This window comes from Catharus ustulatus, chromosome 16 (assembly GCF_009819885.2).
Source record: "Catharus ustulatus isolate bCatUst1 chromosome 16, bCatUst1.pri.v2, whole genome shotgun sequence".
Classification (NCBI taxonomy): Eukaryota; Metazoa; Chordata; class Aves; order Passeriformes; family Turdidae; genus Catharus; species Catharus ustulatus.
Genome location: NC_046236.1, coordinates 11,081,678 through 11,106,842, shown reverse-complemented (window position 1 = coordinate 11,106,842; position 25,165 = coordinate 11,081,678). Strand labels below are relative to the sequence as shown.

Here is a 25,165-nt window from a genome sequence, read left to right as displayed (position 1 = left end):
TTGTGGATGTAGAAAGAAAAGTTCATTCCAGTTATTTTCTGCTGGATGCTGTGTGAGCATCCAGAATTAACCTCTTGTCTTAGGGACAATTGCATGTGGGGGTTTCTAAGTTTTGCAAAAACCAGCAAGTCAGCCAGTTAGCAAGAGCAAGAGATTTGTGACTCTTATTCTGCAGCCAGTTTATCTATAACATTGAGAAATGGTGTAAGTAACTTCCCAGCACATAAAATGCTTATTGTGCTGTGAAATTTAATGATGCTGAGTGTAATTGATTTATAATTCATGTGAAAGATAAAATCAATGATCGAGCTTCAAAACAGGAGTGTTTTGGCTTACTAAACATTTGGAGTTTTCTTTGTGAAATGCTTTATCTTTTTGCTTTATTGCCTCTTTAAAAATGTGATTTCATTGTTTCATGAGTTTACTATCACTTTCTCTTAATTGTATTTTTAAAATTCATGTTTATAGGCTCTATCTAGACAAGTCTGATAGGCCCAATTCATTTCTGTAGAGAACTTAAATGAAGAGGAGGTCCTTATATACATTAAAATATTTAGTTACCAAAAAAGAGACTCTAACCACATCATGTGGTTGCTCATGTAAATGATTCCTCCATTAAGTCACTTGAGTGTTACAAGGTAATGGGTGGGTTTAATTTTTTGTGATTTTTTCCCCCTTTTTTCTTTTTAGTTGTTTAATTTCTACCCATTCTTTGAACTTCTCCTGGAACCTCCCAAGATGATACTGAAAAAGGCAGAAGAGGTGAATGTGATCATAAAGAAACACCTCAAGGAAAGGAAAGGGAGCATTAATGAGAACAACCTGATGAGCTACATTGATGCTTTGGCATTCAAACAAGAGGCATTTTAACCATATGATGATTCCTAGTGCTGTACCTTTTTCAGAGATGCTGATGAGATTATTGTCTAATGAACACGCTCTGAGGCTGTTCACACAGAAAGATTTAAAATTTGGGTAATCATCCACCTATTTTAGTAGGCTCAATGCTTCATACTGAAGGAAAAAGAATAATTTTGTTATCAGCTGTCAACTACAGTCCATTCCTTGCTGAGTGAGAGAGAGGCAATGTCACTTTTCCAGCTCTCTCCAGGCAGACAATCCCTCCCTGCAGGCATGGGAAGGGGCAGCAGAGGTACAGAGAAATGCAGAAATTCCTATGGCATTTGTGCAAACCCCTCAGCGGCTCCCACGTGGTGGATTTCACAACAGGAGCACTTGTGTGGGAGTCTGGCTCAGCCCGTGTTTGCCCTTTTTCTCCAAGTGTTTGCATCCGCATTCTTGGGCTGGGCAGAGTGACCGGGGAAAGTGTTTCAGCAGGGACAGTGGAGCTGATGTCACTGCTGTCCTGAGCCTTCATGGCTCTGCTGTGGCTCCCAGAAGGGCCTGGCACACTCAGACACACACAGAGACAAATTCCAGCCCCTCCACTTAGGTATTGTTCTGCACCTCTCATTGAATTTCTGCCTTCTCAGGACCCACAGTAGTGGTTGGAAGTCCTGAGCTGGTCATACAACCACTGCCTATGGCAGATAAATACCATGTGGTGTTGAAAAATGGATGAATTTGTGCTGTTGGTTCATTTTGGGGCGGCAAACTCTCGAGTGTGCAAATATTTCTTCTGAAAATTGAGTAAATTCTGTGCTGAAATGTCAATATGATGCAACTTGCCACTTGTCACTTCCTGCATCCCACTGTAATGTCTCTGGAGCCTGGGTTACCTGCCCTAGTTCTCTTTTTTATGCTAAAAGTGGGGTTTTTTCATCATATATCCCAAATAAAAGCCATACATGTTTTCTTTATGCAGATCATGATGCTCCTGTGCTTGCCCTGCTCATGGCTGGCACTCAAACAGCATCCAAAGCATTCAATGGGACCCTCCTGCTGCTTCTGAAGGACCCTGGGATCCAAAGGAAGGTTTTGCTTTGCTTACACGGTGTGCTGAAGTATCCTGCAGTGACTTTGGAAGTGATGCTCACCTTCACAGGCTCCCATGTGTGCCAGAGCACCCAAAATCTGGATGCTGCCCACCTCCATCCAAGCACTGAACGCTGCCATCCAAGATCAAAGCATCTGAGAGGTTGTTCTCTACCCCAGGGCTGCAGACCTCCTGTCCTACCTGGGGTATTCCAACCAGCATCCAGCAGGAGCTGGGGCTCACAGGTGGTACCCCTGTGCCTTTCCTTTGCCTGCAGGGAAGGTGAGCACACAGTTCTTGGCCCTGCTCCTGAGATGGCATTTCCCAATGCACTGATCCATCAGGTGTGGAGATTCAGCACTCTCCTGCCACAAGTTCCCTGTGCACCCCAGCTGACACCCCCATTTAGGGCTGCTCTCCAGGTGAAGGGGGTGCAGCACACCTGTGATCCACAGGGCAAAACACCAGGAGTGAGAAGCCTCAAGCACAGGGCTTTTGGTGGGGAAGAGCCAGTTCCCTAATCCCTCATCTCAGACTCTGAGTCCAGTCCAATGTCAGTGTGACTTCAGGGTCAGGCACACTTCTCTTTTCCTGTAGCTCAGTTTTCATAACCTGGAGTCTGTTCCTTTTTCTCTCACTCTCTGCTGTTCATGCCCTGCAGCACAATGCTGCCTCTGACTACCAGGACATTGCCTGTGCCTTGCAGGGGACAAGGAGAGCAGCCAACAACTGTTGTAGCTTAATCACAGAATTGTTGAGGTTGGAAAAGACCTTCAGGATAATCAAGTGATGGACCCAGCATCACCACCCTGCTCCCCCTAAGCCATGTCCTCAAGGGCTGTGTCCATGTGGTTTCTGAACACTCCAGGGCACCTCTGGGTTTCCACCACCCTGCTGGGTTAGGGCCAGATCACAGACTGTCAGTAATTCCATGAGCTGAGTATCTTCACTAATGAAGGGTCTTATTGGCAGGTGCAGCCCAGGAATTGTTCTTCAGAGGACACAGACACAGCCAGAGGGAGGAATGCTGAGTGAAGCTTGCATCATCCACTCCTGCTGCAGGGAATGGCAGGGGTCCCTCTGCTCACCCCTGTGCTGCCAGATAAAATGGGGAAAATGGGAGATGCCAGATGAATTTAACCCCAGCCATTCCCTGCACACCACCTGATTCTTCCAGGATGATGGGAAATGAGTGTCTTTGCACCCAGCCTTGCAGCAGGTGAGTGCAGTTGGACTGAGGGGGCACAAACCATAAAGATTTAATTCTGACTCCTTCCCCAGCCCGAATTTGTGCTGGCAGGGCGTTCTAGCTCAGTGAGGACCACAGGGCTGGGCTGGCTGTGACTCAGAGGGATCGTGGTGCCATCTCGTGGCAAAAATAAAGCAGAAATTAGATTGTGTGCAATGCTCCTTGCTCTGGCCGGTGCAGAGGGGCTGCAGGTGGAGGTTTTGCAATCCTTGCTCCTCTCAGGGCAGGAGCCCCTGTCCCACCATCACACAGCCCTGGGGGTGGCAGGGCCATGGAACAGCTGCCAGTGCTGTGAGCCACAAAGTGGATCGGTGATGTTCAGATCTGAGTCTAAACATCAGCCCAAACACCTGTCCTGCCCCAAGGTGTTTGCCTTCAATCCAGGTGAGAGTTGCAAGGCACAAACATGTTTTGCAGCGACAGGGAAGACCCTCAGGGCCACTGAGGAATGTGGAAATGGTATTTCCACCTCTGAGAGCCAGTGTTTTCTGCTAGGTAAATAGATAGCTGAGTCATAATCAATGTTCTGCCATCGATTGAGCAAATAAATGGGAGACAGGCACTTTATTTTGTGGAGATATATGCAGCTGTGTGATTCAGTGTGCTGGGGAGGGATCACCTCTATCCATCTGCTGACAGGAACAAGTAGGATGCATTTTTCAAAGGAATCAAAGGAACCTGTTTTGCCTGGATGCTTGCAGCTCTGAAGGCTGCTGTGCCGTGGAGGAAGGGATCCATCTCTCTGCTTCAAAGCCAAGAACCGAGAGCCCACGGCCAGGGGCAGGTCTGAGGTTCCACCAGTGAACTCGTGCAGAGCTGAGCCCAGCTCAGTGTTGTTCCCTAGAGCACTACACTGCTGCCTTATCTAACTTTTGAGTTCACACCATTTTTGGGGGTGTTAAAACAGGAACAGTTCTGGCCTTTCTGAAGCCAAAGGCAAAAATGTTTTTTTTTTCAATTTCAGCAAGACCAAGACCTCCTTCACAGAGTTGACATGTGGTTTGCTCCCCAGCTCCTTTACCTGTCTCTCCTTGCCTTCCCATCTAAAGCCAGCATCAGGGAGGCTGTGGTGGCAACATTTAATTCAGCCAGAGGCAGAGAAGTGAAGAACTGAGGCTGTCCCCAGGGCTGGCTCACAGCCCATAGCTGAGGAATTTGCCCCAGTGAAACCACACTGCAGGTATGGAGGGTCTGCTGTTGAGCTGCTGTTTACTAGGATGAGCATATGCTCACCTAGGAGATACATCTAACATTTTATCTGTGTTCACTCTGGGCTCAGGACCAACCTTTCATGATATTTGCATTTCTGTGTGCTGCCAGGTTGGATGCCAGGCACAGGAAATGTAACGAGGACGTGGGATTAAAACTTTATTGGGCTCCCATGAAGGGGAAACAAACAATATGGTAAAGCACATGGTAACAAAATGCATGTGGAGGAGTGGGAAGTTACAGGCAGATAAACGGATGGAAAATTGCCTCAGCTATACTGGAATAAGGAATATTGTGGAATATGATGGCATGTAAGAGTGCTGCAGATAGAGGCTGAAATACAGAGGAGAGGAAGCCAACCAAAACCTCCTCTCATTTAATCCCTGACCCCCATTCTGTGTGTGTGTGTAAAACCAGCACTGTGAATCTGACTGCATTTGCAAGGCAATTGTATGCTGGTTCCAAAGGCCAGACCATCCCAAACACTGGAATGACTGCTGGTGTGGGCTCTTAACATTAGCCAGGATATCTGAAGAGAGGGAACAGTCTTTGCTGCTATTTAACAAGGTCAGGATAACAGAGATGTGTAAAACCAGCAGTGGGTGTAGTTTATTTTTCTGTGTCATTAGCCCTTTATGACCGGATGCTGGTGCAAATCTCATGTGGCCTCATGATTTAAATTGCAAACTTAGAAATGCAGCTCCTGTTTGGCTCTGACTGGGGAGCAGGGTTGAGCTTCGTTGCAGCACTTGCTTATCTGAACAGGTTTGCAGACTCTGGGGCATCTTCCAGGGCTCTGCTCCAAGGCAGAAATGACTTAGTCCTCAAATCACAGGAACCAATCAGTTTTTCCACTCTTGGTGTTCGGCTTGGCTGCCTGGTGGGTGAAATCCTGGTAGGATTTTGCTGTGGAAAAGCTCAGGAAGTGTCTGTGAATGGCTCAAGTGTGTGACCCATGGTGTCTTTCTGCAGGTTCCAGCAAACCCTGGCTTGTTCTTCCTCAGGATTCTGGGCAGATTTCCTTGGCATGGTGAACCTTGGGAGCCTGGGTGCTGTCCCTACTGCTCGTGGGCTGCATCCCCTCCAGCAGAGCAGCAGCTTGGTCCTGCAGCAGCTCCCTGCACGCTCTGTCTTGAGAGTGGGGTGTGAGTGTCAGCACCATGGTTTGTGTTTGCATCTCCCACAGCACAGGAGCAAAGAGCAGCCCCTGGGGGATGGAGCAGTGGAGGGGAGCGGCTGCAGACAGTGGGAAGGGGGTGTGGTGGTGTGGCAGGATGGGGGGATGGCGAGTTTGAGCAAAGCTGGGGTCCTGGACCCCAAAGCTCTGGGACAAGGCCGTGGTTACTCCCTCAGGACAGCACAGGTTGCCTGAGGCTGAGGCCTTAACGTGAAAGTCGTTTGGGGGACGGTGAGGTCCAAGTCAGACTCTGAGACGCCCGGCTGGGGTCGGAAAGTGAAAGTTTGGAGCAGCCCCACGAAGAAGACAAACAGCTCCATCTTGGCCAGGCTTTCCCCGATGCAGTTCCGCCGCCCTGCAGGGAGAGCAGAGTGTTTGCCTCATGGAAAAACCCAGCTGGAGTGCTTGCCATGGACACAGCTCCTGAGATACTGCAGTGGGAGCAGGAGGGAAACCCTGAAATGCACTAAAGCATTTTGGAGTAGAGGGGCTGTGCTGCTGAAGGTTCCTGCCTGGTCTCTTGTGTCACAGGTACAGCCATCCTCCAGGGTTATTACACATTTATGGTGTGCCCTCTCCTCTCCTTTGCTCTCCCAACCCTCCCAGCATCTTTAACCCTTTCTTTTGGAAAGCAGCCTGATAGAAGAATGCCACCTCCTTCCAAAGGGGAATAGTTTGAAACTCACTTTTCCTGCGGAATTTATCTTCACATACCACTTTTAGATAAGAGTGTGTTTCCTCTTTATTACCCTTCTTTGTGCTATATTTAGCAGTGGCAGAGCTGTGCTCTGAGAGCAGCCATTTGCTCAGATGCAGAACAATTGATTCCATTCAGTTGTCTGGTTTCTCATTGACTGAGTTAAGGGCAGTATTTAGACATGAGGACCTCATTAGTGTGTATTGTAATGAAATGGCCCTGCCACAGCCCCAGCTCTGTGCAGGTCAGCCCTTTAGTTACCTATGGAGAAGGGCAGGAAAGCTCCTTTCTTTACAAAATTCCCTTCAGCATCGAGGAAGTGGTTGGGGTTGAACTGATGTGGTGTCTCCCATTGTGTCTTATCCAGCAGCACTGAGGTGAGGGATGGGATTACAATTATACCCTGGAAGAAAAGTACACAAAGGCACAAAAAATAGCTAAGTGCTGTTTTGGTTCATTTTCTCACAAAGACTTCGGTGTCCCAGGAGATTTGCTTCACCTGGGGTAGGTGGAGACCATGAGGGTTTTATCCCATCATCCAGCAGAGAGACATCAGTGAGATTTTCCCACTGGTGCCAAGGATTGCAGCCAAACCCCACATGGTGCTGTGAAAACCTCAAAGGGAAGGTAAGATCCTGCAAATTCTCTGGCAGACACTTCAGATGGCAGCAAGCAGGTAAACCAGGGCTACTCATGGACTGAGGAAGTCCTGAGCATGAGAGGGACTGGACTGAGTGCTATGGCACACTCTGGGCCCAATACAGAAACTCTTCTGGGGATGGTTTTGGACTCTGTCCTGTGATTTCCTCTAAAGGAACCATTCTCCAGTGGCAGTGGAGAATCTGGGGAGGGTTTTGCGTTGCTGGGAGGGAGCAGATACCCACCTTGGGAAGGAAGTAGCCCCTGAAGTGGGTGTCAACAGCAGTGCAGCGGGGCACGTGTGGCAGGAGGGTGATGAACCTCTGCACCTCGTGCAGCACCGCGTTGGTGTAGGGCATCTTCTTCCTGTCCTCATATGTGGCCCAGCTCCCAGCTTTGACTGTTCTCCCAATCTCCTCCTGAACCTTTTCTGCAAGGAGCAAACAAAAGGGATGTGTCCCAGCAAGGAAGCCAACTCTCTCCTTGGATTTGGTTTGGGGGAAAAAAAAGCATTTTTCCAGAGTTTGAGGAGAGGGAGGATTCTTAAAGCAGCAGTGAGTGGGTTTCCCTGCTCTGTGTTTAATTCAGGTATGTGGGTGGGTTGTTTCCACAGCTTCATAATCTGATCTCCACTCATCCTCTCTCCTAGCAAGCCAAAGGGGCTATTTTATTGTGGCTTTGATTAGCACCTAGTCACATTAGGAGTTCATCACAGAGGAGAGCTAGGATTCAGCTCTTAAGGCAAGTGGATCTGAGGCCAGGCCTCTTCCTTCCCCATTTCAGCCTTGCCATGGATGGAGTAGGTAAAAGCTGCTCACTTTGGATCTCTGGGTATTTCATCATGAGCAGGATGGACCACTGGAGTGTGGTGGCAATGGTCTCTGTTCCAGCCATGACCAGGTCAAGTATGGATGCCATCAAGTTGTCATCATGGAAGAGGCTGTCTTTCTTGTTCTTCTCCTTGAAAAACACAAGAGGTCAGAAAAGTCATAAAACCATCAGTGTGAGTATTCAGCAACCTTGGGAAATGCTGCATAACCTACAGCACTGCTGGCTGTGGTTTTGTGTTTGAGAACTGGGTGATAAAATAGACCTGATCTTGAATGCACAGCATCCACCAGAGATGGAGCACCGCAGATGGAAGGCTTGGAGGGGAGTTCTGGTTCAACACCCATCTCCCCTGGAAGCAGGCTGAAACCCAGAGCCAGCTGCTGTTCACAGACCCAGCCTGGTCTCTGCCCTGAACAGAAGCAGACTCAGCTAATCCTAGCTCTGAGGGACTCTGAGGGGCTCCTCAGGTTTGAATCCCCAGCAATGCCCAAAATCACCTTTCAGGCCATTTCTGCCTGGGATTTAGAGCTGTGCTAACTCCTCCTGCACATAGCTGAGCAGAATACTTGATGCCTAAGGTCAGCCTGGATCCATCTGGAAAGAAGAAAAAGCTCAGAGACCAAATATTTTGTGTTGAATGAAATCAACTGATTTGTGAAACTGCCGAGCCTCTGCTAGGTGAGATGCAGGGCAGGGTTAGGACTTGTACTGATGATTTGTCATTCAAGTACTTTAAGGGGATCATTCATCTTGATGGAGCAACAGTATCAATGATTAATTGATTTGTTTTCATAAAAAGAAAGGCAGAGTCAGCTTTCATGTGAATTCATGCATTTTCTTCTAGGAGCGAGTAGTTGATCTCACATTATTAGTGCTATTATTTCAGGAGTGGGCTGAGAGCAGCTTTTGTATCCTAATTTTGATAGAAAAATGTACCAATTGTAAGAGCCTGGCATCTGATTTAAATACCACTGGAGTAACAGCATGGATTTCAATAGATTTACATGACAAGACTGAAATCTAGACTCAGCAACTCTTTTAGCTAGAAAATCCAAAGGAGACTTTGCAAACAGCCAACAGAGCTAAGCAGTCCAATACCTCTTGCTGCTTGAATATCAGTGCATCGATGTAGCTCCTCACACTGTTCTCATTGATATCCTCCCTGCTTGCCTTCATGTACTGCCTTAAAATGGCACGCACATCGTCGATTTTCTTGAGCATGATCTTGTGGGTTTTGAAAAGAAATCCCAGGAACGGGTAGAAATTGAAATACTAATGAGAAATTTAAAAAGAGAAGCATTAGGCCTGCAGAAATACCACACAGAATCACACAGAATCATCTTGGCACATGCTGAAATGGCTTTTTCTTAAGGGCCAATGTATCAGTTGAGTTTTGTCTTTAGTTGCAATATCTCAGCATCCCAGGGACTTCCCAGGCAGATTTTCATAAGCTAAAGCAACCACAGTTCAGTTCTCATTTTAGCTCCACACAGATGTGCAGGATGGGTCAAAAGGAAAGTAGGCAAGGGGAATCTGGCAGCAGATTTTAGTGACCAAAGTGGCATGTGGAGAACTGTCACGTTTTAGGTTTATGGTTGGTTCTGAACATTTGAAAGTAAATGTTGAATTAAATTCTTCTAAATGCTGAAGTAAACTGTATAATTTTTATCTGTGGGACAGGTTACTTACATTTAAATTTGGGGATCCCAGAAGAATCATAACCTCATCTATGAGTCTTAAGAGAGTGAGGAATGTTGGGTCCTTGTAGTCAAACCTGTCCCCAAAGAGCAGGATGAAGGTGACGTTGATGGGCGCGCAGTTGAAGGAGGGCAGGCTGAAAGGTTCCCCTGCAGCGGGAGCGGGATGGGAGAGCTGTGAGGCGTGGAGCAGCCGTGACACACACGAGGCTGGCAGCCCTGGGATCGTCCCCAGCTCACCTTTGAAGGATTTGATCATGTCGATGAGGAAGTGGAGCTCCTCGAAGATCCTGCCCTCGATCATCTGCTTGCCCATGCCGAGGTTGCGCATGCTGGACACGGTGAATCTCCGCGTGGTCCTCCACAGCTCCCCGATGGAGAAGAACAGACCTGGGCAGCCCGTGAGAAACGTGCTGGGCTCAGGCACAGAGGAGCCCCCCACGCCAAACCAAACAGGGCACTGGGTGAGCAGCTCCACAGGTGTTTCTGCTGCCTGTTTTCCCGGGGATTACGGGACTAAAGGTCTCCCCTTTTTGTGTGCCTCATCCCTGTGTCCTCAGCTCCATCTCACTGAGCCTGTGGTTTGGGAAACGCAAGCTCCCTCCCAGCTCAGTTAGCCCAGTCCTCTCCTGAGTGGCAGAGGGGCAGGTGTGGCTTTAGACCAGGGAGGGTTGGCTGTAGAGCTGGGGGGAGCTGTTGGTCTGAGTCACTCACGGGACATTTTTGACCCTGCTGGGTGCAAGTCTAGGGCCACAAGCACCCTGTGTCTCTGAAGCTTCTCCCTTCATCCTGTTCTAGTCAGAAAGGTAATTTATCTGTGGGATGGGATAATTCAGTCTCCTCAACCCTAAACTGCTTTATGGGTGTTCCCAGCCTTGCTGTATTTTCAGCAGTGGCAAAAACACTGACATTTTTGTGGCGGTTCCTGAGCTCATGCCACGATGATCTCTAGCACCTCCAAGAAGGGAATGGGTATTTCATCCTGTCAGAGTGCTGTACAGACAAAGTTGGGTCAATAATCCAAAAACTGTCTCAGACTGTGGTCAGTTGAAAAGCTGCATGCCAGCACTTCACATCTTCATTGTGGCTGTGAGGCTTTTAAATATGTTTGCTTTTCTGTTTTAAAGCAATGTAGTTTTAATTTGGATAGCAAAATCTTTTGCTCTAAAGATGTCAAAGCAAATTTCTGAACTGCAATTTTTAATTTTTCTTTAATTTATGCTATTTCATCTGGATCATTCCTTTTCAGAGAGCATCTTCACAGTAGAGAAATCGGTGCTTTCTGAAGAAAAAATGTTTAATGGGAAAATTTGTGACCATTGTTGGTTAACAGCCCCTGAAAACTCGCATCTTTAGGTCACCTCTAAGTGCTTCAGACTTGGGCTGAGAAGGTAAATGTGAAAGGACTTATGATGCAATACTGATAGGCTCCCACTGGGATGTTTTACATGTAAATTAGCTCTAAAAATTACCTTTTTCCTCATCGATTCCTTTTATTTATGTAGTGATAAATTCACCTATTGATATTATGGCTGGGTAATTTAATTTCTAATTCTAATCCAAATTTCATCCTGTGACTGGCATATAAAGCTGCCTTTTGGTTCTCCCAGCTAAAGCCTCACATGAAGCAGAGGATGGATAACTGAAAAAGTCCTCTGAAACAGTCAGGGGTGGAAAGTTACCTTGGAAAAACTGTGGGATTGTTGGTGGGGGTGAATTGCCAGCCCCAGCCTCTTGCTTCTGCCTCAACCTGTTTCAGGCTGAGAACTTTAGTGGGGAGGCAAAGGTGTGGGAACTGACACAACAAAGGCAGTGGGAGAAAGGGAAAAACCCGACAGCTCCCAACAGCCAAGCCAGGTAGTCCAAAGTCTCCTGGAAATGCACAGAGGGTTCATAAACGTGGTGGTGACAGCGACATCTCGCAGAGATTAACCCCACAATTACCACAGTGCCTTCAAAATCCCACTCCTCCCACCCCTCAGCTTTTTGGATGTGGATGGGCTGCAATTGCATCAGCAGAAATGATGGAAATCCAGGACTCATTGCGTGCAAGGAAAGCCAAATGTTTGCTGTCACTTGTCTTCAGAAGGGCCCAAGGGGATGTTTAAAAGCTGGGCTGCAGGGATGCACAGTTAGGCTGTGCCTCATCCTCATCCTCATCACCACGGGCACTACGAGCCAGCATCATCCCTCCCACCCCCCACTCCTTGCTCTAGTACCGTTTCCGTTCTGAATTTGGTCAAATATTGGGATGGATGGTCTGTCTACAAACTCCTCTGTGTAGTTCACAAGCGCCTCTCGCACAACTTCGTACCCGGTCAGCACCACAACTTTCTGGAAGCCAAAGTGGAGGGTGAAGATGGGGCCGTATTTTTCTGCAAGCTGAAGAAAGAGGAGAGCTGTGATGGTCAGGAAGGGAAGGAGCATGTACAGAACAGCACCTCTTGCTGTCTGAAAGGACATTTTCCACCCTGGCATCCTGCTGGGAATGGCTGCAGAGGCCCTGCCTGCAGAAGGGCACCTGTGAGCCAGAGATCATCACGGTCAAACATGAGGCATTTTGTACAGATGCCTCACTGGCATCTCTGTGGAATTCAGGCTTCTTGGCATGAAGGAATCACTGCCCCCATCAGTGCATCACTAATCTGCTTTTGCTGTTAAGGACAAACTAAATGAAAAACAAAAAAAGCCCATCTAAAGACTGGACCTCAAATTGCAGCTTAAGTCGGCAAACTGGAGAAAAACCAAAAAAGCGAAGGCAGTTCAGTGCAATGATGCTGTCACAGTGGAAAGCTTTGCTCCTGATGTACTAAAGCACTCCTGCATCCTGCTACTAGAGCAGAGGAGCAGCATCCCTTCCACAGGACAAAGGGGACACCCATCAGTGCCCACCTAGCAAACCCCAGCTGGTGCCAGCTCCTTAGTGCAAACAGCATTTTTTGCTCCCTGTGGGGTGAGATGGAGGGATAACCCCTCTGGAGTAATCCCAAGGCAAAGGCAAACACAGGCAATACCACACACAGCCCAGCAAGGGACAAAAGCACGCGGAGGTAATTCCAAAGCACAATTCAGAGGCTGCAGCAGCGTCTGCCCAGCCCTGCTGGGTAAACTGACCCCAACCCTGACATTGCCCATAACAGCTCCAGGTGCTGGGGCCTCACCCCATGGCAGCAGTAACCCCCAGCAGCACAGTGTTTGCTCAGCCCTGCTGCCACAGGAGCTGTGGACACCTGGCTGTGACCCCCCTGCCTGTTTGCTCACTCTCTCTGTGACCCTGGTGTGGGTCAGCCATCCCCAAAAGCCAGGGGAACACCACCCCAAATGCCCCAGGAACAGCCTCACCCTGCACACAGGGACAGCTCACCACCATCAGTGGGGTAAGTTGTCTCAATTACAGCTCAGTGAAGAGCTCCCAGGTTATTCACTCTGTTCTGAGCACAGCTTTCCCATCTCTCCCTTGCACTGCCATCTAGACTTTCATGCATATCCCATTCATCAGGAGGGAAAGGGATTTTGCAATGGAGCACCTGGGTTTTGGGGTCACTGCATTGTGGAATTCCTCTTGCCAGATCTCCAGGGCATAGGGGAGGGAAGCAATTTAATTCATGTTAGTTATATCCTAATGCTTTAAAAGATTTCTGGGTGTCCAAGCTGTCAAATTAATATTTCAAATCCCACAAGCATTATAGACTTCATGTACATCATCACAATTACACGAAGAAATCCCATATTACCCAGAGGTCTTTTTTTAATGGTTGATTGCTCCTAAATTACATTGCATCAACACAGACATTGACTAGAAGAAGCCCAAAAAGATACTATAAAGCAATTTTCACACCTTTACAATTTAGTTTGAATTAAAAAAGACAAAAAGTTCTCACTGATACATCCCAGGCAGCGTTAAAATCTATGAGGGTCTGGGTTAGGGTTTTTTTTGTCCTACCTTCATTAGTGATTTATCTTGCCTTCTAAGATCCACCAAGTGCAGGTTACCAATGATCGGAAGAGGAGTTGGACCAGGAGGTAATTTAAAAGCTGAATTTTTATAGCCAGTTGAAAAATAGGCTACAGCTAATAATACTGCTGCACACAGCAGACAAACTAATGTAGGATCAGAGAGAAATGAAATTAAAAAAGACATTTTTTTTTTTTAGTAATAATCTGTTTTTTGGGGTTAGAAGCAATAAAAATGCAGTGGCACTGTTCAGTTTCTGCCAGCTGGCTTTCTGTTTGCTCTCTGCAATTGCTACAAGCACTCAATTCTTATTAAGGTTTGTAGAGTACCTAAATAAATACTGCATACTCCACCCTCTTTAAACACCTCAGAGAATGTGGTCTAAGCAGTTTGCAAAGCCTGTCCAGAAGTAAAGAGAGTTTCAAATTACAAACCCATGCATGTGTGTGCAAGAACATACACATGGGAAAAGGTGCTTGGCATTCCTCTATAACCTCCTCCTCCCTGAGACCTCAAGGTCCTTCATTAGCAGTACTATGACCCTCCAAGCACTCTGCTGACACAGGGAAATAAAAAAGCTCCTGGAATCCTGTTAGAACCTCCAGATTCAGGTTTAACTAGGATTTGAGATATCTGTGTTACTAGAGAGAAAAATCAGTATTGTTACAGGAGGCTCTGGCTTTCTTGATGTCAAGTGGAGATCAAAGGTTGTTAATAATGGTGAAGCCCAACTGTCCCTGGGGGGTTGTAGCCCATAAACTTGTTCATAAAGCCAGCTCTGAACTGCCCGGGAGGGCTGTGGTTTCAGACTTTGTGTCTGAGGTGGAAGACATGTAATAGCTAGCCACAGAAAATTAGCTTGGATCAAGTGATCATGAGTGGATTCATGAGTGCAATGGAAAGACAAAATTAGATTTGAAACTTCTGGGAGGACTTCATTTTGCAGGGATAGAGGGAAGGAGTTAATGAAGTTGATGAAGCCGGCTGACCTGGCAGGCTCCAGAAGGGGGACAAGAGAGGAGAATGGAATGATTTAAAGTCAAAGATACTAAACACCTGGAGCTTGCATCCCTCATAAAAGCTTAAACCTTGTAGAAAATAATTGAGGTCTCCCTGGTTGAATAGTGGTTTTCAGGAGGAAGTTTGGCATAACCAGCCAAAGGAATAAAATCATTCAGGAAAGAAAGGGCTATCTTCCATGATGAGGAAGCTCAAGGCTAAAGGTACATTTGTCCAAAGGTTAGATCATATAAAGGCCATTATTCAGAAAATATGGGCCCTCAGCCTTGTAAATGCAAAGTAGGCAAGGAAGGAGGTGGATCTGATCCAGAGAGGGGCATGGTCAGCAGGGTCCTGGAGCGAGCGGCTGCTGGGCACTCACCAGAGCTGCCCCTGTGTGCTGGGGAGATGTTGCAGCACAACAGCCACCCAGAAGCAGAAGCAGCAAGTGTGTCGCAACATTTCTGGGATTTATTTTTTTATTAGCTTCCAAGAAATGGGCTGGAGGCGACGGTTTCCCCCAGAGCATGCCTACCATGACTCAGCCCTGCCTGCTCCATGAGCTAAGAGGCAGAGGGGCTGTAAAGACAGGCAGGAGGGATCGTGGCTGGCACAGGGTGCAGAACGTGGGCACTGCAATCAGAACTTGCAATGGCACATTTTGCTCTGTGCCTGGGCAAAATGTTTGTTCCTGCAGGGTTTCCTTGAACCAGCAGCACCCTGTGGGGAAAACGTTACGTGTTGCTGCTGCTCTCCTGGTATTTCATCCTTGCCCTGGGAGCCTCTGAACTCATAAAAAGGCCTTTCAGAAAGAGACCTGAATTATCTCTGAAAAGCCAGGGGGAGCGTATTGTGGGTTTTTTTTTCAAGCCAGGCTCTGAGTGCAATGCATTAAAATGACAAAGGTAAGTAAAAGTCTTGCGATGACAAGAAATTCCTGTCTCACTAATGTGTCTGGTACGTGTTTCGTGTTTCGCTCCGGAGCCGCGCTGCTACGTGCTGCCCTGCCTGAGCACACAGAGCCGAGCACAAAACACCTGCCAGGCACTGACACTGCTCTGGGTGCATTCCTGGGGCAGCCAGGCCCCTCAGGGTGCTCGTGGCCCGGGTGTCCCCCATCCCTCAAGCCCATGTGGCATTCTGCCACCACTTGTGACACGGGTGGTACTCATGAGCATTGGGTGTCAGCCACCTAAAGGCAACCACACCACTGCCAGTCAGCCAGGGCCACTCAAACACCAGCCCTGCAGCCTTTGACTTAAATCCCCCAAAATCTCTGCACCTTCCCTGCCAGTCCCATTCTTGACCAGCAGTGCAGCCTGGAATAACTCCTGCTGGCTTTTACTGTGATGGGCTCCTTGTAAGCAAGGGCAAGAGACACAGAGCCACTGAAAGGGGCCACAGAGAGCCTTGCAGAGCCACGTCCTGCCTCACACAGCAGTTGTGATTTTCTGGATTTAGAAATCCAGCTATTTCCTTTGAGGTGTTTGTGGCTGTGAGCGTTGCTCGCTCTTGGTGCTGCTGAACGTGTCCTGGCTGCAGGCTGCCCGCGGATCCCTGTGCTCACCTCTCGTGCAGGGGTGTCGAAGGTGGTGCAGCCCAGCTTTATCAGTTTGACCTGAAATCAACTTCATACTGTCACACCAGATAGATCAACAGCAACAGAACAAAAACATTTAATGATTAAGTAAGTGATAAGGTCAGGCTTGCAGTAGTTGGACTGCAAATGGAGCTACAGCAAAACAAACGCAGGCAAGCGCAGCAGCAGAGGCTTCCTTGTCACAGAGCTTGCTGAGACTCCCTGAGCTGTGCCCAGGAGCTGGAGCTGGGGCTGTGGCACAGCCCCTGACCAAGTGCAATGCCAGCAGAGCAGAAGGTGCAGAATCACTATTAGAGTGCTGCCTTTAGCTGTGTGAACTAAAGCTAGCAAGGAGACAGTGTCTTGGCCAGAGGCTGCCATACTTTGTCATCCATACTGTCTCTCCTTTCTTTCCTTCCACTTGTAGCACAGCTCAGCTTTAGATGACAGTAGCTTTAGTTTTATGCTGTAGGTTTACCACAACTGCCCCATTTTCAGTTGAATGGACAATACTGTCCCTATTCATCACAACACACCCGGTAATTGAGATTGAAGTTTGGAATTAGGAACCTGTGGATGATGGTTCACCCTGCAGTCAGCGCAGACAGTGAGAAATGAATCAACCTTATGGGAGCTGATTCATCCCCTGAAGGATCCTTTCTGTCTGTGAAGGGTAGAGAAGATCTGCAGGGCAAATGCAGTTGCTGAGGAGCAGGGCTGAGCTCTCTGGTGGAGCGTGGCAGTCCTGCTGCCCAGCCCAGCTCTGCTGCTCTCACACTGCCACAGGCTGGAATCCCTTCAGTCACGCTGATTCAGAAACTCTTCCCTTGCCATGGCTGCTCATTTTCTGCCAGTTTAGGGATCTAAGATGGCCCAGTAAGGGATTGGACAGGGGCCAGAGCCAGCACGAAGCCAGGAGAGGTGAGGGAGTGGTAGAAATGCCTTTCTTAGCAGAAGCAGAAAGCTGCTCAATTGGCCCCATCATAAATGGGCTGTTCAGCATGAAGTGCCTGGTGTGAGTTGGAAAGAACCCACTTCCCAAACCACTTAGATGTTTCCTGATAACTGTCCTGTGCCGGGGTCTTGGCATCAGCCCATGTTACACCCTTGTGTCTGGGACTCTGTAATAAAGATAAGGCAGGTTGTATCGCACAATGGAAGCTCAGTCTGAGGCTCAGCTAAACAACCATCCTGAGGAGATTTCCAGATCCTTTGAGTGTCTTGTCTCCAGCTGGGCCATCCACAATCAGCTCTGCTATAGGGCTTGCACTTTGGGCTGAGAAATTCCCCACTGAGGCTGTCAGGGGAGAGCAGTGATGGGTTAGGGAGAGCTCTGATGGGTTACATCTATAGAGGAGGTTTGAAGCATTTCACTCTTTCAAACTGTCCTGAAAACAGCATCTCTGATGTGCTGTTCCAGGAATGAATCAGAGTTTCTGAGAGCAGAACTCAGAGCTGTCTGAAGGGTTTGCATTATACAGACATTGCAAGAGCTGTTGGAGCATTAGAATGTCATGAATGAGAGAAAATAACAGTGCCTGGTGTCCCTTCCCCTAAAGCCCAGGGACAGCTTTCCCCACTGTAGCTAGATTTGCTTTAAAGCCTGAAGTGTTCACTACTCTAATGCAGTGTTGTGTGATCATTCACAGGGCACAGCACAAACCAGGTGAGGCATGGGAGTCAAGGTAAAGCCGACATCAGCAGTGAGATCCAGGTCTGACTTATGCACTCCTGGAGGGGGATGGAAAACAAATTTGCGGAGCAAGCCCGAAAAGAAGAGGAACAGCTCCATTTTGGCCAGTCCTTCACCAAGGCAAGCCCTTCGTCCTGAAAACAACCAGGGGAGAAGTTAATGATCAGCACTGTAACTGTTAGTGTTGATGTCTGAGACCTAATCTGGAGGTGCAGTCTGAAAGAGCAGGCTGCTGAGGTAAGAGATTTTCCCTTCCTTCTCCCTGTGTATTAGAGGTGCTACTGGTTTGTTCTCAAACTACACAGAAGTCTGTAGATATATGAAATTGTTCAGTGATGTGAGTAAACCCGTGTCTCCCATTTCTACCAAAGAAGAGGTGGATGCCTTCAGCAATGGTGGACAGGAGAAATGATCAGAAATCCCTTACCCTCTGTTCTGTGTTCCTGGCTTTCATACTTTCCTGAAAGCAGGGGGAACTGCCATTAGCCTTGCACCCACACCCTTCTTACCTATGGAGAATGGAATAAATGCTTCTCTCCTAACGAAGTTCCCATTGGCATCCAGGAAATGGGAAGGGTTGAACTGATTCGGGGTTTTCCAGTGTAACTCGTCATTCAGAGCGGAGGTCAGCAGTGGAATAATCTCAGTACCCTGAAAGGGATCAAAGAAACTCATGGAAGAGGAGATCACTCCCTTACTTGAGCCAGACTCTGGTATTTTTCCTAATGTGGAGAGGTAAATAAGACATGACAAAAAGAACTGGAAAATGTTTCTCTGCCCCATTGTGGCTCTGTCCTTTTTCAGTAACTGCTGTTCTAATTTTTGGACCACGAAACATTCCTTTCTTACAGAGTCATATCTTTCAACAAAGGTGCTGGGGTAGAGGTTCCACATTTGACTTAAAAGATTCAACCCAGCATGATTTAATTAAATCTCTGGTTAATCATGATTCAAACAACTGTACCAGACCACAATCTATTGTGTGTTTACAATAATTATCCCGGATCCAAGACAAAGGGTCACAGCACAGATTAAACCATGCATCACTGTGTCTTTAGTTATTTATGCATTTCTTCATCTGCTTTAAAGAAAGCTGTGAGGAATCTGTGCATGAGCTGCCAGCCTCAGAGCTCACCTTAGGAATGACATAGCCTCGGAAATTCACATCGCTGGGAGTGGATCGTGATACGCCCATGGGGACAATGTTGGCAAACCTCTGGATTTCATGTATTACTGCTTCTGTATAAGGCATTTTTTTCCGGTCCTCCAACCTGGGCAGCTCTCCTGGTTCAATGACATGGTTCATTTCTTCCTGAATCTTTCCTTGGAGGGAGGAAAGGATTAAGAAGCTGATAGCAATCTCACCTTGCAACTGAAATGGCTACCAGTTTGGCAGAGATGAAAAAAAGGGAAAACTGTAAATATCTGGGAAGGGCAGAAGTGGGTAAATCAGGGCATGGTGTGGTTCTTTCAGGTTTTTTGTTGAGCTAAGGCAGCTTGAATGGAGTCACTACAGAGTATCTCATGCCTGACTGTCATTACACACCTTTGTTACCCCATAACCTTCAACAGAAACCAGATCAGAATCAGCTCCCGAGGAGACCTTTAGTGACGTAAGCCCATAGCCTGCAGGTGAATAATGATGGGGGAGCTTTGCTGTGACTCTAGGCTGCCCCTTAGCCTCTCCCACTTGGCTGGACTGGTTTATTGCAATCCAGCTGAATAAAATTCCTTTGAAAAGTCAACGCTTGTTATCTCCCTCAGAGCGTTCCGAATAATTACTCTAGGCAACACTGAATGAGTTCCACTCCCTTCCACAACCAAAGCCTTAAGCATGCATAAATTGTACAAGAGTCTTGTCGTCCTTACTCTGAATTTCTGGGTATTTCATCATCAGAAGCAGCCCCCAGCGCACAGTTGTGGATGTAGTCTCAGTTCCAGCAGCAAAGAGGTCCAGGGTTGAAAACATCAGGTTTCCATTGCTGAATGCAGTGTGTGGTTTCTTTGACTCCTTCAAAACATGTGGGTAATACAGCAAGTGACACTCATATGTGACTGTGTTGCCACTATTTTTATCTGCATTTTAGCCTTCTGTGACTTTATACATTTAGTCTGTTAGCATTAGGGCCTATGCTGTGTGGAATTTGTCTGGTACCATGCATGTGTGTAATTCCCAAGTCTAGATATTAGAAATAATTCCAATAAATTGGAATTCATTTACTGCAACACAGTTTATCACTGTACCATTCTTGCAGGAGGGTTTGGGATGAGCTCCTCCTTATGTGTGCTGAGTGGGAATTTACTTCACCCTTGTGGGACGTCTCAACACCTAAATCCCTTTAACCAGCAGTTCCAGTGGAGCCATGAGTGAATCCAGCATAGCTCAGTGTGACTATGAACTTTGATATATTCTGCTCACTGCAGTTCTTCTGTTTCCACTCACTCCCAGTCCCTGACAGATGGCCAGCCCTAAAAATAAGTCAGAGCTAAGGGAACAGAAAGACACTGGGACTCAGCTTTAAAGTACCTGTTTTTGCTTCACCAGAAAGGCATCAACAAAGCCTGTTAAGTCATTTTCATTGAGCTCCTCTTGGTGTTCCTGGAAGAGCTTCTGGAGAAAAGCATTCAATTCACTGATGTTTTGTAGCACAGTCTTGGAAGCTCCAGACAGAAATCCAAGGGATGGGTAGAAGTTATATAACTGTGGAGCAAGAGAGGTCTGAATGTTAATTGGCATTTTTGAACACATACTGGTATCTCAAATCACACTGCTGGTCCCTTGTCCTATGCCCTGACATTTGAGGCTGTAATTCCCCCCATTCTGCAGTCTAAGGAGTTCTGGATTCCTACAGAAATAGAGTGTTCTTTCTGTGATTCAAGGAGGCAGGTTTGGGATTGTGCTTCTGCTCTTCAAAGAGGGTAAAGCTATTCCTTTTGTGAAGACTTTGGTTTTCTTTTTTCTTTTACTAATAAGCTTCACAGAGTAAGTGCAGGAGCCTGGGAAATCTGTGCATTGCAGATACAGAACCACAGATGTGTTCTGTACAGGCTGACTGGCTGATAATGTTCTTGTTCTAAAGAAGAAATATGTGGGAGGCCAGAAGAACAAATGCTGGAAACCAGATAGTCCCAAAAACCTAACAGCTAAAACATAAAATTAAGCTCTTACCTGGACCATAGGGGAGCCCAACAGCTTAGTATTTTGATTTATCAGCTTCAGCAAAGTTAGAAATACTGGATCATCATATTCAAACCTCTCTCCAAACAATATAGAGCAGATGACATTGGATACAGCATTGTTGAGTATCATTTTTGTATCAAATGGTTTCCCTGTATTTCAAGCAATGAAAACATACGACAAAATGACTATGCTTATTTCAGTCTGTTTTCCTATGGAAATGTAGTCCTGAGCTCCCAAAGGAAACTCATTCCCCACCCAGAATTCATAGCAGGGAATTCTGTTTCAGTGTTTTAAGGCCTTGGTTCAATAACCTACTGCACTGTATGCTGAACTTTAACCACGAGATACCATTTGCTCAGAGTTAAACTTTCATTAATCTTTATTGTTCTGCTAGACCTGTTCTGTCTCTGGAGGAAAGACTTGACACTCACCATGATAGGATTCAAAATATTTGATAAGGGAATTTACTTCCTCCAGGATTCGGATCTCAAGGGTTCTCTTTCCCATTCCAAAATCTCGCAGTGTGGACAAGGTGAATCTTCTCATAGTTTTCCATAGCTCTCCATGGCTGAATGCTATGCCTAAAATAAAGCACCTGTGGTTCATAAACCTTATGGCACCTGTGGTTCATAAACTTTCTTGCACACCAGTACCTCCCAAGATGACAAAATGTGATCTATAAGAGGACAGTACTCTGCGCTGTGAGAATATAATGAACAGAGACAAAACTTAAGCAAAAGGTCAATTACCATTTCCTTGTGTCATTTTCCTAAATATGGGTATTTCTGCCCTCTCTCCAAACTCTTCAGCATGATTTAAAAGGGCATCCTTGATGGTTTCATATCCAGCCAGTACCACGACCTTCCTGGGTCCAAAATGCACCGTGAAGACATTGCCATATATCTTGGAGAGCTGTCAAGGGGAATAGATATGTTCATTCAAAGCCACATCTGGATTCAAACACTAGTACTGGCCACTCTAGGTGGTTTCTAGACCAAAAGGAGCCTCCCAGCCCTGCCTGATGTCTCCAGGTGCTGCTGTAATTCAGGTAGTGAGCAACAGCTATCGATTGCCAGCATCTCTGCCTGCACCCTGTTTGCACAACAAGGTGTCTGCTATCACTGCTCCTGTCAGGGCAGTCAATAAAGTGCCATTGCATTCCTGTGGTGTTCTGCAGTAACAGGCCAGCAATACCACCCTGGGAGGCTGGTTAGAGAATGCTGTAGCAGGCAGACCTGTTTATTGTAGTGCTGGTGACCTGAGGCAAGCGGGTGTGCACACACCTTTGAGGCTGAAGCCACAAACACTGCAAAAACAAAGCCAGACAATAACTCTTTCTTTCAGGACAGCACTTGTCTCTAATTATGGCAAGGTGGGTAGTGTTGCAGTCATCACAGAATTATTTGCTGTCCACCAGAAACTTGAATCCTACTAGGAAGCATATTCTGGTAGATAATGTCACAAGAGTGTTAGGCTTTTATAGCAAATTAAAAATGAATCATCTGTTACCCTGAAAGGTGGCTTTGACAAGCTAATCATTCATTGGTATTTCAGGCTTCGTTTAAACACACTGCAAGCCATCCACTCCAAATGTCTTCTTGTTTCTGGTGTGCCTGGGTTACCATTTTCTATGCATTAGATAGATTCCACAAATTGAATTTCAGATTAGAAGCAGCTCCTGTTATTATGCCAGACAAATTGAATTTGTTTTCATCAAACAGTGGTTTGACGGCTTGGGAGATAACATTAGCACTGGTTCTTTCATCCCTGGCAGCTCACAGAGAGCGTGGCAGGCCCAGGGGCAGGGAATCACAGCTGCCTCCAAGCCTTCCTTTGGCCATCTCCTTGCATTAGTGCTTCTTGGCATCCGCTCTGGCTTTACTCAGCAGCACAAGTATTGCATGGGGCAGACCTGAAAGCCCAAGGAAAGCTTCTTGGTAGATTATAGGAAATTAATCTGGTGCTGTCATGTGATGTTTGTACCATAAAATCCCCCAGTACTGCCAAAAATAGTTCATAAATAGCTTCATACCCACATCCTCAGACATACCCAGGATCAGAGGGGAGCTCAGGACCAGAAGCCTGTCGGTCTCTACACAATCCTCTGCCCCATAAATCAAGGCAGATGGGCACTGTGTGCCTGCTATAGGAATTCTGTTCTTTGGCAACACAGGATGGCCTTTCTTCTGCAGCTAACTGGAGGATTGCAGTGCCTGCACTGCCCTCTCACTGCAGATGTTCCAGGGGCTGAAGGAGTTCTCTGGGGACCAGCTTTCCCCCACCACAGTGTCCAGTAAACAGCACACACACAGGGCATGTGACAGGTCCCTCATAGCACCTCAACTGTCTCTACAGCAACCAGATAAAATCTGAATTCCCACTGAATTGTCCCCAGGTCCCTACAGGAGCACAGCAGACACCTTCTGAAACAAACATTGCCCCTGGATTTTTAATATTTAAGTCTTTTTTTACTCCTCTCTTTTAGAAATGTAAGTATCCATGGAGCTGTGTAAGAAAAAGCAATTTGTTTAGCTAGACATATAAAATCCATGCATCAAGTTCTCCACCACCCTGGGCAGTGCGTGCAGGGGGAGGGCTGGGGAGGAGAGTTATGCTTTGCATTGCAGAGATACAATTAGTTTTGGAAAAAGGTGTGCAATGGATATCCCCTTTCCCTCTGCTGTGGGGATGATACCTTTTCTTGCTTCATCCCTTCCATCCACCCATCCTTCCCAGAGGTCTGGCAGCAGTGAGACATCTCTTGATGGCAGCAGCCTGGCCCAACTCACGTCTTTTACCTGCAGCCTCTGAAGGGCTCAAAACACCAACAATTTGGAGTGGATTGCAAGGGGTGGGTGATCTACTCTTGAGTGTGTATAAAGAAAGGAGTGTATCATATTCATATATAGAAATACACATGTGTGTGTGTGTGCCTCTGAAGGTAAAGCCATTCTGCCCACCTGCCCGTGTGCCACATCTCATTGCTGCCCTCCACACAAAGCAAACACAACCACATCTCTGTTTCCCCAGCTGCATTTGCCCCTGCCTGCTCACTCAGCCCCTACCTCTGTCAGCGACTGGAATGGCTTTTTCAGGTCCACCACGTTCAGGTTCCCGATCAGAGGAAGAGGTCGTGGCCCAGGGGGCAAATTGCAAACTGACTTCTTGGAGCTGGAGAGAAAGTAAAGGAGAGCAAACAGCCCTGCTGCCAGACAGAGCAGCGAGCTGGAGCCCACGAACTGCAGGAAATTCTGCAGGGCCATGTCCAAAGGCAGGTGAGGGTTTGGGCATCTTGGGGTCCCTTTATAGCCCTGCTGTCATTGCCTGAACACACCTTCTGGGGAAGTGGCTTCACACAGAGTAGAGGGCTCTGCAGACTTGTTTACATCCACTTAGACCAGATGTACTCCATTTTCCTGCCAAATAAAACACCCTCTTTTATTCTGAACCATGGATTATCGTAATCTGGAGCTCTTATTTCATCCACAACACTGGGACGAGGTGTTTGTTTTCCAGTGAAGATCTGTGTTATGGGTGTGTTATTCTCTGTGTGATTTAAGGGTCAGAACTCAAGGACAGGACCCATGCTGGACTGCTGTCACTGTGCCAGGTCACAGGACTCAGCTGGACCACTGGTGATGCAATGGAGGAAGCAGGACACAGGATGGAAAGCCCACAGTAATGCATGGCCCAGGGTGCACCTGGCAAGCAAGCCCTGAGGGAGGACAAGACTGACCACAGAGAGGCAGAAATGATGGTTGAATGAAGATGTGCTAATTCAGGATTGCTGACAGGAGCAGATCTATTTACAGGTGACAGCTCTGATTCTTTTTGCTTTCCTGCCACCCCAGTAAAATCATCTCCTTGAGCAAATCCGTGTTTGTATTGCTAGCATTGTTATTGTCTTTGTCCCAAAAGTCTCCCTACCAGCAATCCCAAAATGTTTCCCCTGAAGCGATCTCAGTCACTGTTTGGCAGTTTACTGCCCAGAGCACTGTGTGTCTGGATGGCCATGCCTGGCTCAGCAGTGGTGATGACTCTCTCTGTTTATGAACAGCTGCATACAATCCTCTGTGAGAAACCGTCCCCTGCAGGCAATCCTGCCTCGATTGGGAAAGAGATCCTGAATCCTTGGAACTTGGGAGGAGCCAGGATCAGACTCTGCAGCTGGCCAGGCACAGGATAGAGGCTGCCTGGGCAGCTGCTGCCAAGGAGGTGCCAGCCAGGAGGAGCACATGGCAGCAGTTCTGGCCCTGCAGGTACTGAGTCATGTCCCAAGCCAGGGCAGGGTCCTGCAAGAGCCCACGTGCCCAGGTGACAGCT

The 25,165-nt window shown here is 47.3% G+C and overlaps 2 protein-coding genes across 2 annotated transcripts; both read right to left on the bottom strand.

Annotated features, from left to right (window-relative positions):
- Positions 1–5,643: 5,643 nt before the first annotated feature.
- On the bottom strand, positions 5,644–13,576 carry LOC117003899 (cytochrome P450 2W1-like). Its single transcript, XM_033074275.1, has 9 exons — positions 13,379–13,576; positions 11,655–11,817; positions 9,676–9,825; positions 9,428–9,585; positions 8,837–9,010; positions 7,726–7,867; positions 7,153–7,337; positions 6,530–6,671; positions 5,644–5,926 (listed from the first exon to the last, which is right to left on the bottom strand). The coding sequence occupies exons 1-9, from the start codon at positions 13,574–13,576 to the stop codon at positions 5,736–5,738; spliced, it is 1,503 nt and encodes a 500-aa protein (XP_032930166.1). The 3' UTR covers positions 5,644–5,735.
- A 3,169-nt stretch (positions 13,577–16,745) lies between these two features.
- LOC117003630 (cytochrome P450 2K4-like) lies at positions 16,746–24,265 on the bottom strand. The gene is made up of 9 exons (XM_033073649.1): positions 23,908–24,265; positions 21,592–21,754; positions 21,274–21,423; positions 20,831–20,991; positions 20,189–20,362; positions 19,531–19,672; positions 18,797–18,984; positions 18,171–18,312; positions 16,746–17,795 (listed from the first exon to the last, which is right to left on the bottom strand). Exons 1-9 carry the CDS (start codon positions 24,103–24,105, stop codon positions 17,608–17,610), a joined length of 1,506 nt encoding a protein of 501 aa, XP_032929540.1. The 5' UTR covers positions 24,106–24,265; the 3' UTR covers positions 16,746–17,607.
- Between the last annotated feature and the right edge of the window lie 900 nt (positions 24,266–25,165).

What these genes read in the sequence shown, in the direction of transcription:
- LOC117003899 (XM_033074275.1), bottom strand. Translation starts at nt 13,576, where the DNA reads ATGTCTTTTTTAATTTCATTTCTCTCTGATCCTACATTAGTTTGTCTG. An exon ending in TGGGATCCCCAAATTTAAAT is followed by an intron (nt 9,011 to 9,427) that starts GTAAGTAACCTG and finishes ATTTCTCATTAG; the next exon opens with TATTTCAATTTCTACCCGTT. An exon ending in GAAATACCCAGAGATCCAAA is followed by an intron (nt 7,338 to 7,725) that starts GTGAGCAGCTTT and finishes TGCTCCTTGCAG; the next exon opens with AAAAGGTTCAGGAGGAGATT.
- LOC117003630 (XM_033073649.1), bottom strand. Translation starts at nt 24,105, where the DNA reads ATGGCCCTGCAGAATTTCCTGCAGTTCGTGGGCTCCAGCTCGCTGCTC. An exon ending in CATTCCAGTCGCTGACAGAG is followed by an intron (nt 21,755 to 23,907) that starts GTAGGGGCTGAG and finishes TCCCCTTGACAG; the next exon opens with CTCTCCAAGATATATGGCAA. An exon ending in TGGGCTCCCCTATGGTCCAG is followed by an intron (nt 20,363 to 20,830) that starts GTAAGAGCTTAA and finishes CTTGCTCCACAG; the next exon opens with TTATATAACTTCTACCCATC.